Below are 16,759 nucleotides of genomic sequence, written 5' to 3'. Positions count from 1 at the left end.
AAGTGTGGGAGGGCCCTGTCTTGAGTAGGTACTTCACATGGAACAAAAACCAAAAATCAAAAGCATAAATAAGAGCTAAGTAGAGAGAGGGTAGGAGTGGAGGAATGGAGTGAAGAAAACTGGCTGCTATTTGCATATCTGAATGTGCAGCCAATAGCCCATAGATTGGGGAAGTACCTTTTCAAGGCAGTCTGTGTTGGCCAATACACACTTACTGAATATCTTTGTTCATGGCTATATTATACTGAGCTAAAGAATTTTAGAGGTAGAAAGCCTCTTAGAATCATGTTTTTTACTGATCAAAAGGTACTGACGACCAAGAGACTAAGACCTAAATAAATTAAGCAATTTTTAAAATAACTTTTGCATATTTGTTAATTCAACAATACTTATTGATGCTTACCATGTGCCAGGCACCATTTTAAGTATCAGGGATAGAACAGAGAAGAAAACAATAGATAAAAATCCTTATCAGCAAGCAGCTGACATTCTAGTAGGGAGCTTACTGTGGCAAGCACAATGCTAAAGACACTAAATATTAAACTTTGACAATGGACTTAAATCACAAGGTAGTTTATGAGAGGACTACTAGAAACTGAGTGACCTGAGTCCAAAGTTATTATTACTCTGCCATGGTCAGGTAATGATGGTTCATCATGGAAAAACCAAATTCCCTATGCTTATAAGTTTTAAATTCCAACCTGATTAGACAGTGGAACATGAAGACCAAGGAATTGGGCAGTGGACTAAGGAAGATTGAGAGAACAAGACTGGCAATTGCTTTTGAGTCAAACACAATACACATTTAACATTTGATTTTTTTCTTTAATTTCTCCCTTTATTTGGGAGCAGAATTAGAAAAAAAAAAAGGAATAAGTGCTTCAGGGAACAGACAGACCATCATTACAAGTAAACTAACAAAATTAGGATAGTGATTACCTCTCATGGGGAACCTGGCAGATGCACTGTGGAGGAAAACACTGGCTCAATAAAACTCAGTATTTTAGTTCTCAAATTGGGTGGTGAGTTCATGGATCATTTCATTGTTACACCTCAAATATCACATGATAAACACTGGCAAAGGGGGTTGAGTGGTTTAAAGGAAAGACCTCAGGATATGAAACCAAGTAAGAAAGATGGGAAATTTAGAACATGAATGATTGAATGAAAAATATAATCCTTATTAGTGAAGGTTATGTAATGATATGACCCAAAAGAGTTGATATTGATATCAAAGATAACCCTTAACAGAAAAAATTAATAAAATAATGGCTCTATTCTCTTTACCTTCTGCTCAACTTGTATGATGGTTCCCAATGGTCACTGAGTGGTGATGAGTCAGGGAATGACAAGCAGAGTGCTAATAATTGAACTCTAAAAACTATTCACTATGCTGCCTGTGTGAATCTGGGTATTTTGTAGGTGCTTCAGTAGAGCAGCAGTCATATCATTCTCCCATCTCAACTTACATTTAACAGAGATCTCTGGGACTTTGAGTGGTTTGAAGAAGGAAAAATAATTCTGCACTATCACTTTACTTTGTATTAGCAGACAGAGCCCCCTTTTCTGGTATCTCCATGCTGTGACCCAGGGTTCAGCCCAAGGTATTCAAACAGCAGGCTCTGACCTGCACAGTGGCCAATTTGAGTTACTCCCCTTCCCAACGCATATCATCCCAGCATCCATATTTCTAAGCTGCACCAGAAATCAAAGCTGAGCCTTAAATTATTCTGAGCTAGTGAGGGGGTTGTATTTCTTAGCCCTAATAACCACTTAAACGAGTAAAATTTAATTCCCCCAAGGAACCCAGGCTGATGCACAGCCTCCCCAAAGGCACCACTGAGGGGGAAGCTGCTGAAATGTTTTGGATGACTCAGTCACCTGTTTCCCAATAGTTTTTAACTAGCTTCGCCCCCTTTCCTCCTAGCTCCCCTGAGGGCCTCCGTCTGGGCACATGTGAGCTTCCTCACTCTGATAAAACCTAACTCTTTCCCCTCCTCCACACAAGTTAAGGACAGCGGGTAGGAGCGGAGAAAGCCAAAGAGCTCGGTCACCGGCGCAGCAAACATCTGCAAGCCAGCCAGGGTCGCAGAAAACCGCCCCAGGCCATGGGCTCGGTCCCAGACCTAGAGGGCCGGCGCGGATCGGGATCCCGAAGAGAATCGGGACCTCGGAGCCTGAGGCCCCTGAGGGGTCCGAACGAGCCGGGCCGCCTCACCTGCACTTCTGTCGGCCAAAAGGATTAATGGCAGAACCAGCCGGAGTGCAGACCCTGGGGCCACCATGCTTGCGACGGTCTGTCGGCAACCGGCTGGACTTGGGAAGTGCACCACAGCGGGGGGCGGGGTGGGGGCAGGGGCGGGGCGGGGCTTGTGAGGCCGACTCCACCCTCCCCGGGACCTTCAGTCCGCGAAACCGACGCGGCCTCGGAGGGAGGAGCTCCTCTCTCCCTCCGGGCCGCCGTAGTTTAGGGGGTGGGGAAAAAACGGTTACCCAGCAACGAGAAAAAACAACCGGAACCACCCGCACCAGCTCGGAGAGAAAGCAGAGGTGAGGCGGTTTCCCCCACTCGCTCTCCAACACAAAGACCTCGCCTTTTACCTTCGTCTCTCGTATTCTCTCAGCATCCCCTACACACTCTGGGGACCCGGGAGCAGATTGGGAGCCAAGGCAGCCCATCCTTCGAGAGTCTGAAATCCCAGGTCCTCGACGGAATCACACCATCCGCCCTCCCTCCCCAGCCTGGTTCAGGGTGTCACCTGTCCTTTCACGACGCCTGGAGGCAGGTCTCATCTCCTGTTTCCTCTAAAAAGGGTGGGCTCGGGGAGGACTTGGGCGTCGTTAAACCCTCTTGTCTCCCAACCTGGACCCCTATTCAGCGCTGACTCACAAAACAGGCCAGGTCCGTGGGTATTCTTTGCATACTCAGTAGTCCAGCCCATTGCTTGGCAGCTACCTTATTCTAGCCTTGTATTCTAAGACAGAAAGAGAAGGCCTGGTCGAAACAAAACCAGACAATAAATGAATCCCAAAACTTCGCAACCTGGGATTTCAAAACCATGACCTTCTTTTTTCCTCTCTTCAACGCCATTCAAGAATGCGAAGGTGTTTCAAGACATATAGGTCAGGCTTCAGAAGTGGCAGCTAAGAAAAAAAAAATAAGTGTGAAATTTAATTTAACAAGTTGGAGTAATTTTTTTTAGACCTTAAACAGTGTCTTCTCAGCGATCAGTAATGAATTCAGTTAAACTACCTTTCTTAATAATCGTTCTGTCTAAATACTGTGGGATAGCAAAAATTACCCACATCTTTTAATACAGGAAGACAGAGGCAGAAAAAAGTACTTAGTGGCATAGTAAATACTGTGGGGTTTATAATTTTTAAAAAATGATTTAGTCAATTGAATGAGTCTATATTTGTAATATTCTAATTCAAAATGAAGAATTTGAAATTCTCTGCGGGTGTGGAAATATATGGATTTGGGGTATCTTTAGAGAAACAAAAGTTGAGGTCCAGGAAATTTGGGTCTCAGAAATATTTTGTTGTCATAATTGTGATTATGTAATTAATAATTAACATCAGAAAAATTTAAAGATAAGTGCTCTTTAATGAATCTCTAGGTACTCTAGGCAATTCTTCCCAAGGAGATGTCGATTCCATTCTCCAACACCCATTATCGAATTCCACAAGGATTTGGGAATCTTCTTGAAGGCCTGACACGTGAGATTCTGAGGGAACAACCAGAAAACATACCAGCTTTTGCAGCAGCATATTTTGAGAACCTTCTAGAGAAAAGAGAGAGTAAGCTTTTTTTAAATAGACATTTTTAAAATAAAAAACTTAAGCATTTGGTTATGGTAAAACTTATTAAGACCATCTTCATTCTACAGCAAGCCTTTAAGCAGGTGACTTCACATAACAGTTCTTGCTATTGGAAACAATATATGCCTCTTTGACAGCTTTTCTTGATTCTCTTATTCAAGATTACCTGTTTATTTTCCAGACTTTCTTCACTGTGTTTCTCATGGACACACAGTGTGGAAGGGGACTTCTAAAGATCAGACAAGTGTTCCTCTCCACTATCTAAGAGACTGCTCTTGTGCATCCCCAATAGTTGCCTTTCTATTCTTCCTGAGAGGGTAATTTGCAATTTTCTTTAATTTTTGATTCTTCTCATTTGAAAGTATTATAAGTATTACAAAAATAATTCAACATACCTTATATTAAATAAAACGGTCTTCACTGGGGTATGAAACTGTTCTTCAGTAAAGGCACAGAAACAAACTATTTTAAAAAGTGAACTGCCAACATGGGAAGGTAATTAATATTATTTAAAATTCTCATCCTGCACAGAGACAAAGATCTAAAGGTAATTCTTTGATTGAGAACCAAAGCAAAGCTCTTTCACTACCATGAATAAAACTTCCAAATCCCCAGTCTTAAAGGTTTGTGACTATCATGACCTGACCCAGAATTAAAATTGGGAATTAGTAGTTATATAAGTTTATACTAAAAACCTACTCTTGACTATAAAATTCATTTTGTATAAACTGTTGTTATTGTTACTTTCAATGATAGTATTCCAACAGAATGGTAAAGGTGGCTAGAAATTGCCACAAGCAGACAGACATTCCATTGCAAATCATTTTACAGAGGAAAGAATCTTAGCCCAAGGCTCGAATTCAAACAACTCACATGCATGGCACAGCTCCACCCATTATCCTCTTTATTCTGCCCTTGTAAAGCTCAGAATCTCTGCCAATTTCCTGACCATTGCTAGTCTTTTCCATGTCCAGTCAAGATGAATATTTGTTGCGCAATCTTTTTTAATATTTTTTTTCAGTTTTCAGAGGACACACATCTTTATTTTATGTGTTGCTGAAGATCAAACCCAGCACCCCCGTGCATGCCAGCCGAGCACGTCACCGCTTGAGCCACATCCCCAGCCCTGTTGCACAATCTTATTTATACTTTTAAGTTGCACTAAAAATATTTGACAAACTATATTTAGGGAGAAAAGGTTAGTAAGAAAAATGCTTTGGGGAAAGAGGTAAATTATTATGAACACTAATTTTGTTATCATAACATTAATTTTACAAATTCATGCAGTAAAATGCCTTTAGTCATTTGTTTAATTTTAAAACTCAGAAACATAACATTACAGAAACGTTTGAGTCATCGTTACCAGATCCCAGTAATAAAAGCAATTTCATTATTCATATTAATGGCCTGGGAATACTAGTTCAGTAATAAACAACCAGTAAAACCATTTGAAAAAATTTTAAGCACCACACCCACTTCCATCCATGTTAACCAAAGGTGAATTATCCAACTGATATAAGTATCAGAATTTAGTATCTCGAAAAAGGCAAAAGAAATCATGGAATTTCTTCTCAGTATCCCATACAATGCAAGAATTCCCTTACTGTCATTCATCACAGGTGATTTTTAGTTTTAATGTTTGTTTTTGTGACAAAAAAAAATCAGTATATAATATAAGTGGTATCTCAAATCACTAGGGAAACAGTGGGCTTCTTATGAATTGATAATGAATTAAAGAAGTTAAGAATAAAAGTAGACCGATTCAGAATAAATTCTAAATTGGTTGGAAATTTATATATTAAAAAAAGAAACCAGGGTCTGGGTCTGTGGCTCACTGGTAGAGCGCTCACCTCGCACATGTGAGACCCTGGGTTCGATCCTCAGCACCATATAAAAATAAATAAGTGAAATAAAGGTATTAAAATATTTTTAAAAAAAGAAATCATACAAATACTAAGAAAAAAATGAATGATTTTCCTAATAACATAAAAAATTGCTAACTAAGTTGCTTTAATGGCTTCAAATTCCAGATACAATTATGAACAGATTGATAAAATTGATGTCATAAAAGTAAACTTTACATAACAAAAAGTACCAAAAAGAAAATAAAACTACAAGTGACAGGAAAAAAAAAATACTTGTAATTATTATCCCAGTGGGTTAATAAACCAAATAAAGAGCTTGTAAAAACAATGTCTTATGACCCACTTCTAATGACAACCACATTGAGAAAAGAAACAGATACGAATAATTCAGACAAAAATAAATGCAAATGGCCCTTAACTTGAAAATCTACTCAAATGCTGCAAGTAGGGATTGGGATTGTAGCTCAGCTCATCGGTAGAGTGCTCACCTAGCATGTGCAAAGACCTGGGTTCAATCCTCAGCACTACATGAAAATAAATAAATAAATAAAGGCATTGTGTCCAACTACACCTAAAAAATATGCAAGTAACAGAAGTCCAAATCAAAACTACACTGTTACCAACAACCACCCCTCCATCAAACTTGCAAAATGCTGTTTGCCAGTACACTCTAGGCAAGGCTAGGGGAACATGCACTCACACACATTACTAGTGGAGAAGCAAAATGGTACAACACGAAGGACAGAAACTCAGTAGTACCTACCAATGTTCTATATGTATTTAATCGTTGGCCCAGAAGTTCTACCTCTACATTTATGGAATCAACTTAAATATCCAGTGGAGATTTTTTTTTTCTTTAGGTACTGGAAATCAATCTCCAGGACCTCATGCACACTAGACAAACTTTGTACCACTGAACTGCACACTCAACCCCACAATAGTAAGAGTATGTCTACTCAATGTAATAATATATAACTTTAAAAAGAATAAGGAAGATCTCTAGATATTGAATGATCTTTAGGAATCAGTGGGAAAAAACAAGTTGAGAGAAGGTGAGCTTAGTATCCAACAGAAGATTGATAAGAATATATAACTATATTTAATGTAAGAATAAATCTTTTAAAATTAACATTTTCCTCTAGCAAAAGGAAACAGGATAGAGGTAAGAAGACAAAATATAGTTTAAGTTTGGGCTTATTAATATTTAGCATAGTAATAAGATTAAATTTTAAAATTAAGCAATTCCTAACATTTAAAAATGAAATTAAACAAGTAAGTAGGTGACACAAACACAAGGAAGAGAATTATTTCAAGTAAGTACATCATACAGTAATTTTACTGTACAAACTATAGGCTATTTAAACTATACCTACTATACTGGTAGGTATAGCCTAAAATTAAAATAAACAACAACATAAAAACCTTAAAATGTTTTCAGTAATCATTGCTAATGATATTGTAGTAGAATGTTATAATTGAATCAGAATGTCCCCCACAGGTTCATGTGTTAAAGGCTGTCCCCCAGTTTGTGGCATTGTTAAGAGGTAGTGGAACCTTTAGGAGATGGGGCTTAGAGGGAGACTTTAGATCACTGGGAGGGTGGCCTTAAAGGGAATTGTGGGCACTCTGTCTCTCTTACTTGGTCAAGAGCTAAACAAGCTTCCTCCATACTCCTGCTGTGATAATGGTCATAGGCCCAAACACTGGAGCCAATCATTCATGGACTGAAACCTCCAAAATCATGAGCCAAAATTAACCTTTTCCTCTTTTTAAGTTTATTTATCTTGGTTATTTGTTACAGTAATGGAAAAGTGACTATCAGAGGGTTATTCTGAACACTATTTATTTATATAGTATAGAATAAAGCAGGTAAGCAACTATGCTAGTGCTATGAGGAATTAGTATTATTGTAGGAAAATTGACATAAAATTATAAAAATGGAAGAAGTTTATAAAATTTTGTAGTTCTAAATTTTATTTTACTTATTTTATATATTTGTTGGTACTAGGGATTGAACCCTGGAGTGTGTTGCTACTTAGCTACATCCCCAGTCCTTTATTTTTTATTTTTCATATTGAAAAAGTTCTCACTAAGTTGATGAGTGTCTTCCTAAGATTCTGAGGCTGACCTCAAACTTATGATCCTCCTGCCTCAGCCTCACAAATCACTGGGATTATAGGCATGAAAGGCCCCATATAATCCTAAATTGTAATTGAAAAATATCAGTGTGATTTCATGATACGTTTTCTCTTTTGAGAAATGAAAGTAGTTTTCAGCTTCATACCCCAAAAAACCTTAGAACAATGACCAATTCAGTACCAGTGGGCACCTAGCCCCTAGATTTTCATGTCTGAATATCGTTTCCTACGACCCCTGGCTTCTTGAGAAACTAGCTAATTCTATGCACTGGTCACAAATACAGAAGATGAGGCTGACCATCTTGTCATACCAAGAAAAAAAAAAAACACTCTCAAGGATTACTAAAATAGTTTGCAAAGGACTTAGGAGAATCTGAGCACCTGAATTAAGCTCCCTCTGGCCAAATTTTGAACAATTACAACATCAGTACTGGAATTCATCCAGTTGGTTGAATATTCATGACTTCATAATTAAAACAAAACCACCATTCATTGGACACCTTGAGAGGATCTTAGGAAACCAACTGATTATTTGGAAAACTGGCAGAGGGGAAGAAAAATTTTCTTTTCTGTAATAGCTGTATTTCAGGATAACCAAATAGTTGAAGAGGACAACCACTTTTTTTGTTGTTGTTGAGTTTCTTCAAAAAATAAAGAGGTAATGATCAAATTAGAGCATTACCATTTTTCAACCCCTAAAGAAATGATCTTAAGTGATTTATCAACACGGGACCCACAAATATTATAAAAAAAGAGACAAGTAGATATTATTTATCTTCTGATTACACAACTCTACTGATCAAGTATTCTTACCCCAAAAAGTCAAACCTCAATCAGATACAATCTATAGGTCTGCAGGACATTCAAAAGCAAAGGAAATTGTTAAAAGCCACCATGGAGATAGAGTCATAAATATCCAAACTGTGGAAAATTCCAGAGGAAAAATGACCCAATTTCATCAACAAATAAACTGCTGCAAGGAAAATAATGGGTGGGTGGGGTTCGGGTGGATGGGGTTCCATTAAAGCAATTTAAAAGATATAACAACAAAAGGCTGTACATGCCCATTTCGGCGGGGAGGGGGGGTGTTAATTTGAATCAACAACAAAATATACTAGACAATGAGGGAAATTTGGATAGTTGACTGGATAGTTGATTATATTAAGAAATTACTGTTCCTATTTAGGAATGATAATGTTATGGTTATATTTTAAAGATAAAGATCCTTTATCTTTTAGAGATAACATTCAAATGTTTGTAAATAAAATAATAAGGTGCTTAGAGTTGGCTTGAAAATAATCAGAAGAAAAGATTATAGATAAAATAAATCATGAGTTGATAATTGTTGAATCTAGGTCATACACATATGGGACTTTGTTATATTATTCTCTCTACTTTCTAAGTTTGAAATTTTTCATAGTGAAATGTTAAAGAAAATTTCTGTTTAAATATAAACACCTCATCCTATCACATCAACTATCTCTATAACATGCCTTATATTTAAAAAAAAAAAATACCTCCCATACTTCACTTTTCCAAACTTCTTGACTACTTAGCATTTATTTTTAAATACTTTTTTGTATTTACCAATACATATTTGTATGTGCCTATATTCATATTTAAATATTGACATTTGTTCTCTCATTCCTGTTTTGTTATAAATTCTGTGAAAGCAGAGGAATGTTTTTTAGTGCTAATGTAAATATCCCCAAGGGCTCATCTAATGTTTAATTGTACATCTTATATTTAATGATCACTGGTTGTGTCTATAGTACTAGACCATATGAATTGTCAATAAGATTTTTGACTGTCAATAAAGAAACTGACTTGGAACAAGAAATTTTTGTGTGTTGCTACTCAGGATTTACTTCAATTAACTCAAAATAAGTGAAATTATTCTTTTTTATTATTTAGAAACCAACTTTGATCCAGCAGAATGGGGGGCTAAGGTAGAGGACCGCTTCTATAACAACCATGCATTCAAGGTATAGTTCTATGAAACCATTGAATTTGGCTATTTCTTCTATCTAGAAAACAAATATTATTATTATTCTCCCCAGAATTGTGAGAGTTAACATGAAAACTTTTAAATTACACTGTTTTTTCTAATAAAATTCTTTTCTGAAGTATTTGAATCAAGTATAGATTTTTAGATTAAATTTAAAGATGATCAATAGACAGAAGGTGCTTGAAAGTTATAGAAAAATTATCCTGTCTGAAATTCTTCAAATTTCATTGAACATCACAATGCTTAGAAAGAGCAGATACTCAACAAATAAATGGATGACATTGTTAAATGAATGGATGACATTTCATAAAATAAAACATTAGTTCAAATATTTCATTGTCACTTATATGTTACAAAAGACTAATTAGAATTAAAGATGGTAATGGTATAAAGTTTTCTCTATAAAGCTAATCTCTTTAGAATCTGAACCTATCTATCTCAGCAGTATTCTCAAAGATAGCTTTTCTTAACAAGGTTCCTCAAAAAACTTAAGCCCTAAATTAAAGCACCCATTACATGTCTTGCCTTTGTAGCTAATATAATTCTAGTTTTGTAGCATCCTTGGGAAAACTAAGAAAAAAACACCACTCAAAACATTCTCTGTGTTCTGTGGTTCAGATAAGGAAGGATGGTTGAGAAAGATTATTGGGATCATCATCATTGGGATCAGCTGGGAATTTAACAGAAATTTATAGTCTCAGTTTCTACCCCAGTTCTACAAATCAGAAGTTATATTTTAACGTGATCCCCAAAGTAATTTGTAGATATATTAAAATTTGAGAATACTAGCTGGGTATGGTGTTGCATGCTTATTGTCCTAGCCACTCAGGAAGTCAAAGCAGGAGGATCACGTGAATCCAGAAGTTCAGAGCCAGCCCTGGACAACATAGTGAAGACCCTGCCTCAAAATAATGGAAGGAGACCCTCATTGTTATACAAAATTACATATATGATGGTGTGAGGGGGAAGAGAAAAAAGAGGGAGAGAGAGAAATGTGTCACAGTAGATTGGGTAGAGAGAGGTGATGGGAGGGGAGGGGAGGGGAAGGGAGGGGAGTGAGGGATAGGAAGGGCAGCAGAATACAACAGACAATAGTATTGCTGTATGTATAAACGTGGCTTTATAACAAATGTGATCCTGCAATCTGTACACGTGGAAAAATAAGAATTCATATCCAATTTGAATCAAATGTATGATATGTCAAGATAATTGTATTGTCTTGAGCAACTAATTTAAAAAAAAAAAAGAAACAACCAAAACGTCCAACAACAGCCTAGATAAATTCATGATACATTGCTCTAATCAACAACTCCATAATCATTTAAAACATACACACAAAATCATAGGATAATAAATGATGTGGAAGATTAAAATAATAATAATAACAATAACAATAATAATTTGAGAACACTACTTTGTACAACTGAGATAATACCATCTTTTGAGTAATTAGAATTAAAAGGATTTAACAAAGTTCAGGTTTTGATGATGTTCTTCAGTAGATTTGGGGAAAGTCCTGTAGCAGTAGCTGTCATTTATTCCAGTGAGTTCAAATGTGAAGTTCCATTCATTTGTGCCTACATATATGGAGATGATCTATTTATTTCTATTTTACTAAATTCTCTTTTGTGAAATAAAAGGGATAATTTTGAAAAATATTTTTCCTTGGGTCAAACAGTAATTTCAGAGTGTTTTTTTTTCCTTTCCTTTTGAATTCTTAAGGCTGTATTTGATTTCCTTGTATATTCTCAATTTTCTGTTTTATGGTTAAAATGAAAGAGGCCCTTCCTACAGATGGTGAATTAGCAAAACCTATATTTTTTTGTTTTGTTTATTTTTTTAAAAACCTGTAATTTTTTTAACACTTTGAGATGGTTTTAATTACTCTAGTTGGACACAATATCTTTATTTTATTTATTTGTTTTTATGTGGTGTGAGGATGGAACCCAGGGCCTCGCATGTACTAGGCAAGTGCTCTACAGATGAGCCACAACCCCAACCCTTAAACCTATATTTTGAAGGAACACTCATTAGCCATATCAAAATTGGTGGAGCTGGCTTCTCTTTTTATATTTAAATCACTCTCTACAGGGAAACATATTTCCTTGACTTGTTTTTAATCAATAAATTTCATTAAGTCAATTTGACCTCACACTATGCATCACAATGGCATTTATTTTATGACTATTTTAGAAATCATTGGCACCCCTTTTTTGGGCTTTCCTCAGGATTCATTACCTCACATTATTGATTTTAATATGAGACAATGGTTTGTTTTTAATGTAAATCAGTGACGAATTCATTTCAAAAGCAGAACAGCAAGCATTTTTGCCAAATTCTTGGTCTTTGAAATGTGTTTATACATAGTCCCTTGAGAGCTTTCATTTATTTCTTCTTGTTCCAACATGTTTTACTTAATAAAAGATATATATTGACCCTTTCCCTTTCCCATCTCTCTAGGAGCAAGAACAATCTGCTCAAGAAAAGTCACAGACATCTGTGAAAGGGGAAGACATAGAAGACATACCAGGCAATGCAGAAGTATGTAATTTTTCCATTTATTATCAGATTTCTACAAAGAATGATATTGCTTACTTTAAAATTATGCTCCAAATATTAATCAGTCTATTATCTATATTGTTAAAATTATAATTTTGCTTTATAGATAATGTCAGTGATAAATTGGTGTATTATTTTCACCCATGCCTTTTATAAAGGAAAACTCATTCTACCTATTAAAAATATAATCTTATTTTCCAAGATTGTCAGTGACAGAAAATCTTCCCTTGGGGAAATGCTAACAGACTTAGAGCTCCAATCTCAATCTTTCAGATTCATCTTCCACTCTGGGAATTTTTCACTAATTGTTACTGTCACCACGTGACAATGGCAGAGGTTCAGAGATTACAAAAGGAAAAATCATAGAGAATTACACACAGGGAAATAAAATGACTTCACACAATGTGACTGACTCATCTTCCATGCATAGACCTCTACAATAATGCCTTCCTCCTGATAGACTACATCCAAGGTGCAGAGACAAAAGGAAGTTTGCCCTGGATACCAATCTATAACTCAGTTATATGCTAAAGCCAGCACTCAGGAGACAATTATACACATCTCTACTCAACTTCAAGTTCAGTAATATGTTTTTTTTTTTTTCTTTTTGGTACTGGAGATTTAACCCAGGGGTATTTTACCACTCAGCTATAGTCCCAGCCCCTTTTTTAAAATTTTTATTTTGAGACAGGGTCTCATTAAGTTGCTTAGGGTCTTACTAAATTGCTAAGACTGGCCTCCAACTTGCAATCCTCCTCTCTCAGCCTCCGGAGTTGCTGGAATTACAGGTATGCTTCACCATGCCCAGCAGTAATATCATTTTAATAGCCACTTTCGCATACTAAGGCTATGGAAAAAACTAGAAATCAGGGCTCTTTTTTTTTTTTTTTGGCCTGGGATCAGGGGTTGGAGTGGGGGTGGCAGGCAGTTGTTAAACATTTACCAGCATATCACTGTCTATATTCTTTATAGTTCAGAATCAGGAGGACCAAGCCTCATGAGAAAGAGCCCACTCTATATAATGTCAAAGGCCAAACCTCTTGAGTTGTTTTTCATGTCCAAATGTTCCAGTTAGTTATCCAGTAATTGACACCTAAAAATGGACGTGCCCCTCAAGAAATACCTTGTTTCTCATGCAATGAGGAGCAGATTTTCCCTATAATATTTACAAAATTATTCCAGAATTATATTAGTACAATCCAATAAGCCTAATATTGGTAACAGTGTAGTGGGAATTCAGGGAAGAAGGAAAGGGACTATTCTTTCCTTACATCTTTTACAGGTGCCCTTATAAATAGGTTTACATGGGGTTTAAGTTAGAATTTCATTGATTTCCAACTTGAGAGTAATTTGTTTGCATATATTGGGCATCTCAGAGGATTTTATACCATTATTTTTGCATTTAATTGCTATTTGTCTCATTGTTTGACCATGGAGGTAGTCAGGGAAGGATGAAAAACCCATAGGTCCATCAATAGGAGAATGGTCAGAGTTATATAATAAATGATACCATAGAAAAAGAGAACTTAGGTACATTGTTACATGGAAAAACTAGATGCAGAATACCATGATTAGCATGATCTCATTTTTAAAATAAAAAGGTATGTATACATTTTTAAAATAAAAAGGTGTATACACACACACACACACACATACACACACATCTTCATATAAACATTTTTGCATACGGAGAAATTTTGGAAGGAGACACACACTTAATCCATTATAATGCTTAACTTATTAGGAAAGAATTTGGGAAAATGGAGAAAACTTTTCACTGAAAGTGATATTTAGATTTTTAAATATGCATATGTAATTTTTATAATTTAAAAATGTGGGGCTGGGACTGTAGCTCAGTGATACAGCACCCGCCTCACACATGTGAGGCACTAGGTTCGATCCTCAGCACCACATAAAGAATAAAGATATTGTGTCCAACTACAACTAAAAAAATATTTTAAAAAATAAAAGTATATTAAGGGCTGTTCAACTTACACTTAGGATCCATGCATTTTGCTGTCTGTAAATTATACCTAATTTTTTTTTAATATGTCAAAGTGCAACCAACAATGATAGACCTAACATTACTGGAGTAAATTAATTTATCTTTGGTACTCCACTCTTAAGTATCTGATTTTAGCCGGGCACAGTGACACATGCCTGTAATCCTAGTGGCTCAGGAGGCTGAGGCAGGAGGATCGCAAGTTCAAAGCCAACCTCAGCAACAGGTGAGGCACTAGGCAACTCAGTGAGACCCTGTCTCTAAGTAAAATATAAAAAAGGACTGGGGACATGGCTCAGTAGTCAAGTGCCCCTGAGTTCAATCCCCAGTACCAAAAAAAAAAAAAAAGTATCTGATTTTAATTATCTAATTATTTAGAAATTTTAAAGTTAACATTTTAATCATCTTATGTAATCATGATTATTTTTTTAAAGTGTTTTTAGTAATCTTCTTAACATTTTTACCATGTTTCAAGGATTTCTACTTATTCCCCACCCCCCAAAAAAATGTTATTGCTCAGGAAAACTGTTAAATAGGAGCTATATTGGAAAAAAAAGAAAAGTTGGCAATGATCTTTTATTGCAGAAGCATATTAAAGAGCGACAAAACAAAATGCCTGCTATTTTGGCATTTGCTGTTTAGTACATCTACAACGTGACAATATATAAAAATTCTCTCAGGAAGCAGCAGATCTCTGAAAGTATATCCTTAAATTGATTAAATTTATGCCCTTATTTCTATGGCATCAAAAACACATGGGATGTTTTAAAAATCTCTTTTTCTTTCAATGAAGGAGTTGGAGGAAGAAGAAAAAGAAAAAGAGGAATCTGCTGCTGTCAAAATCCAGGCAGCCTTCCGGGGACATGTAGCCAGAGAAGAGGTAAAGAAAATGAAATCAGATAAAGTTAAAGATGAGACAGAAGAGGAAAAGGAGTAAGGACACTGGTTTCCCCCCCAGAACACTTGAAAAAACAATCCAAATCCATCAACCTTGTTGGGATTATCGGGTTTTTTTTCCCTTAGTAAGGGAAATTTGATGTTGTGAAATAACATTTGTTGCTGTTGTGAAAAATCTGTCATGAGCATTTGTTTAATAAACACGCCATTGAAACATACCACTTGAAGACTTCTCCAAGATCATGGGAACTGTTTATACTTGCCCTAAGTCTACACATAGACCCCTTTGGATTCAGCTATTGAGTTTTCAGAGATGTCAGAAGTTGTGTAGTCTAACCATTACCTACTGAATAAATCATCTCTATCACATCGCTGAAAAAAAAAAAAAGGTTCTTTATCCCCTGCTTCACTTCTAGCAATGAAGAATACTACTGCCCTTCAAATCCTCTTCCAGTGGGTGTGTGTGTGTGTGTGTGTGTGTGTGTGTGAGAGAGAGAGAGAGAGAGAGAGAGAGAGAGAGAGAGAGAGACAGGAGAGAGAGAGCACAAATGAGAATCAAACCCAGGACCTTGATTTTGCCAGACAAGCGCTCTACTTACTATTGGGGCACATTCCAAGCCTCTAATTTTTTAATAGCTTGAATTATTTAGAAAAGTTTAAAAATCTGCCTACTTGTGTTACATTGGTTTTCATTTGTCATACATGCTTTCAGTCACTTATCAAAATGTATTGAGCCCTATTTATGCATTGAGACTTCACAGTGAAATGTTCTTTCCTTCATGCATCTTACAACTTATTATTGTTTGCTCTCTAAAACCAAACAGAATAAGACTAATAGTATCATATTTGCAAAGACAAAAGCTATCATTATGTCATACTCCCTTCTTCAAGTAAAACTTCCCAAGTATCTTTAATGTATAAATGATGATACTTATTTCACAGTCTAAGAAGCCTTTTTATCTGTTATTTTTTCAGTGAACCATTCAAGTCCCAAGTACCTTATTTTTAGAAAGTTCAGTTTCTCCTTTTTGAGGGCTCCCTTTTCTTGATTATCCAAAAAACTTGGGATTCATGAATGAGATGAAATGAATTCAGTTCCCTTCTGCCACTGGAGAACTGTGTGCGAGCTAACCTCCTAATATCCACTGTACCCTTCCTCCCATTCCTACCCTCCTCTCCTCCAGGCTTAGAGATGGGGGAAAAAATTAGTTCCCCAGGGTTTCAGCTATTCATTCTACTATGCACTCAAAAACATCAACCTGCAACACCTTTCCTTCTTGAACAAAGTCATCCTACTCAAAGAATTATCAAGGGAACCCAGAATTAATGCAAAGACTTAGCTTCCCTGTTCTAGAGAGGAGATCAAAAGAGACAAGATTTTCTTTAGTGAACATATAACAGGTGAGGAAAAGATACCATTTAGTTTTTTAATAATTCTCTGTTATATATGAAAAAAATTAATACTGAG

The 16,759-nt window shown here is 36.1% G+C and overlaps 2 protein-coding genes across 4 annotated transcripts in view; one reads left to right on the top strand and one right to left on the bottom strand.

Annotated features, from left to right (window-relative positions):
- Siae (sialic acid acetylesterase) overlaps window positions 1-2,328 on the bottom strand; it is a 36,022-nt gene extending 33,694 nt beyond the window's left edge. Inside the window, exons 1-2 of one of the 2 annotated variants that reach the window (XM_076846228.2) lie at window positions 2,219-2,288; window positions 1,288-1,323 (exon numbers count right to left, since the gene is read on the bottom strand). Coding sequence is in view for 1 of the 2 variants with exons in the window: in XM_076846227.2 (XP_076702342.1) it covers window positions 2,219-2,285 (67 nt within the window). In the remaining variant the exon portion in view is untranslated. Of the gene's footprint in view, window positions 1-1,287; window positions 1,324-2,218 lie in introns of both variants that reach the window. The other variant, XM_076846227.2, reaches the window with a different exon arrangement.
- Window positions 2,329-2,465: 137 nt separating this feature from the next.
- On the top strand, window positions 2,466-15,488 carry Spa17 (sperm autoantigenic protein 17). Of its 2 annotated transcripts, XM_076843605.2 has the most exons (6): window positions 2,509-2,550; window positions 2,625-2,782; window positions 3,621-3,801; window positions 9,740-9,810; window positions 12,294-12,374; window positions 15,188-15,488. In XM_076843605.2, the coding sequence occupies exons 3-6, from the start codon at window positions 3,648-3,650 to the stop codon at window positions 15,329-15,331; spliced, it is 450 nt and encodes a 149-aa protein (XP_076699720.1). In that variant the 5' UTR covers window positions 2,509-2,550; window positions 2,625-2,782; window positions 3,621-3,647; the 3' UTR covers window positions 15,332-15,488. The 2 variants fall into 2 exon arrangements, with proteins under 2 accessions (XP_076699719.1, XP_076699720.1); XM_076843604.2 differs by lacking the exon at window positions 2,625-2,782 and having other exon boundaries at window positions 2,466-2,550.
- The last annotated feature ends 1,271 nt before the right edge of the window (window positions 15,489-16,759 follow it).

Source organism: Callospermophilus lateralis, chromosome 2, assembly GCF_048772815.1.
Source record: "Callospermophilus lateralis isolate mCalLat2 chromosome 2, mCalLat2.hap1, whole genome shotgun sequence".
Taxonomy (NCBI): domain Eukaryota; kingdom Metazoa; phylum Chordata; class Mammalia; order Rodentia; family Sciuridae; genus Callospermophilus; species Callospermophilus lateralis.
The sequence above is the reverse complement of the archived record's forward strand: the minus strand, read 5'-3'. Positions and strand labels throughout refer to the sequence as shown.

Bases quoted from the DNA above. Each gene is read 5' to 3' on its own strand.
- Spa17 (XM_076843604.2), top strand. From the start codon at position 3,648: ATGTCGATTCCATTCTCCAACACCCATTATCGAATTCCACAAGGATTT. The intron at 3,802-9,739 runs GTAAGCTTTTTT...TTTATTATTTAG, and splicing joins CCTTCTAGAGAAAAGAGAGA to AAACCAACTTTGATCCAGCA. The intron at 12,375-15,187 runs GTATGTAATTTT...CTTTCAATGAAG, and splicing joins ACATACCAGGCAATGCAGAA to GAGTTGGAGGAAGAAGAAAA.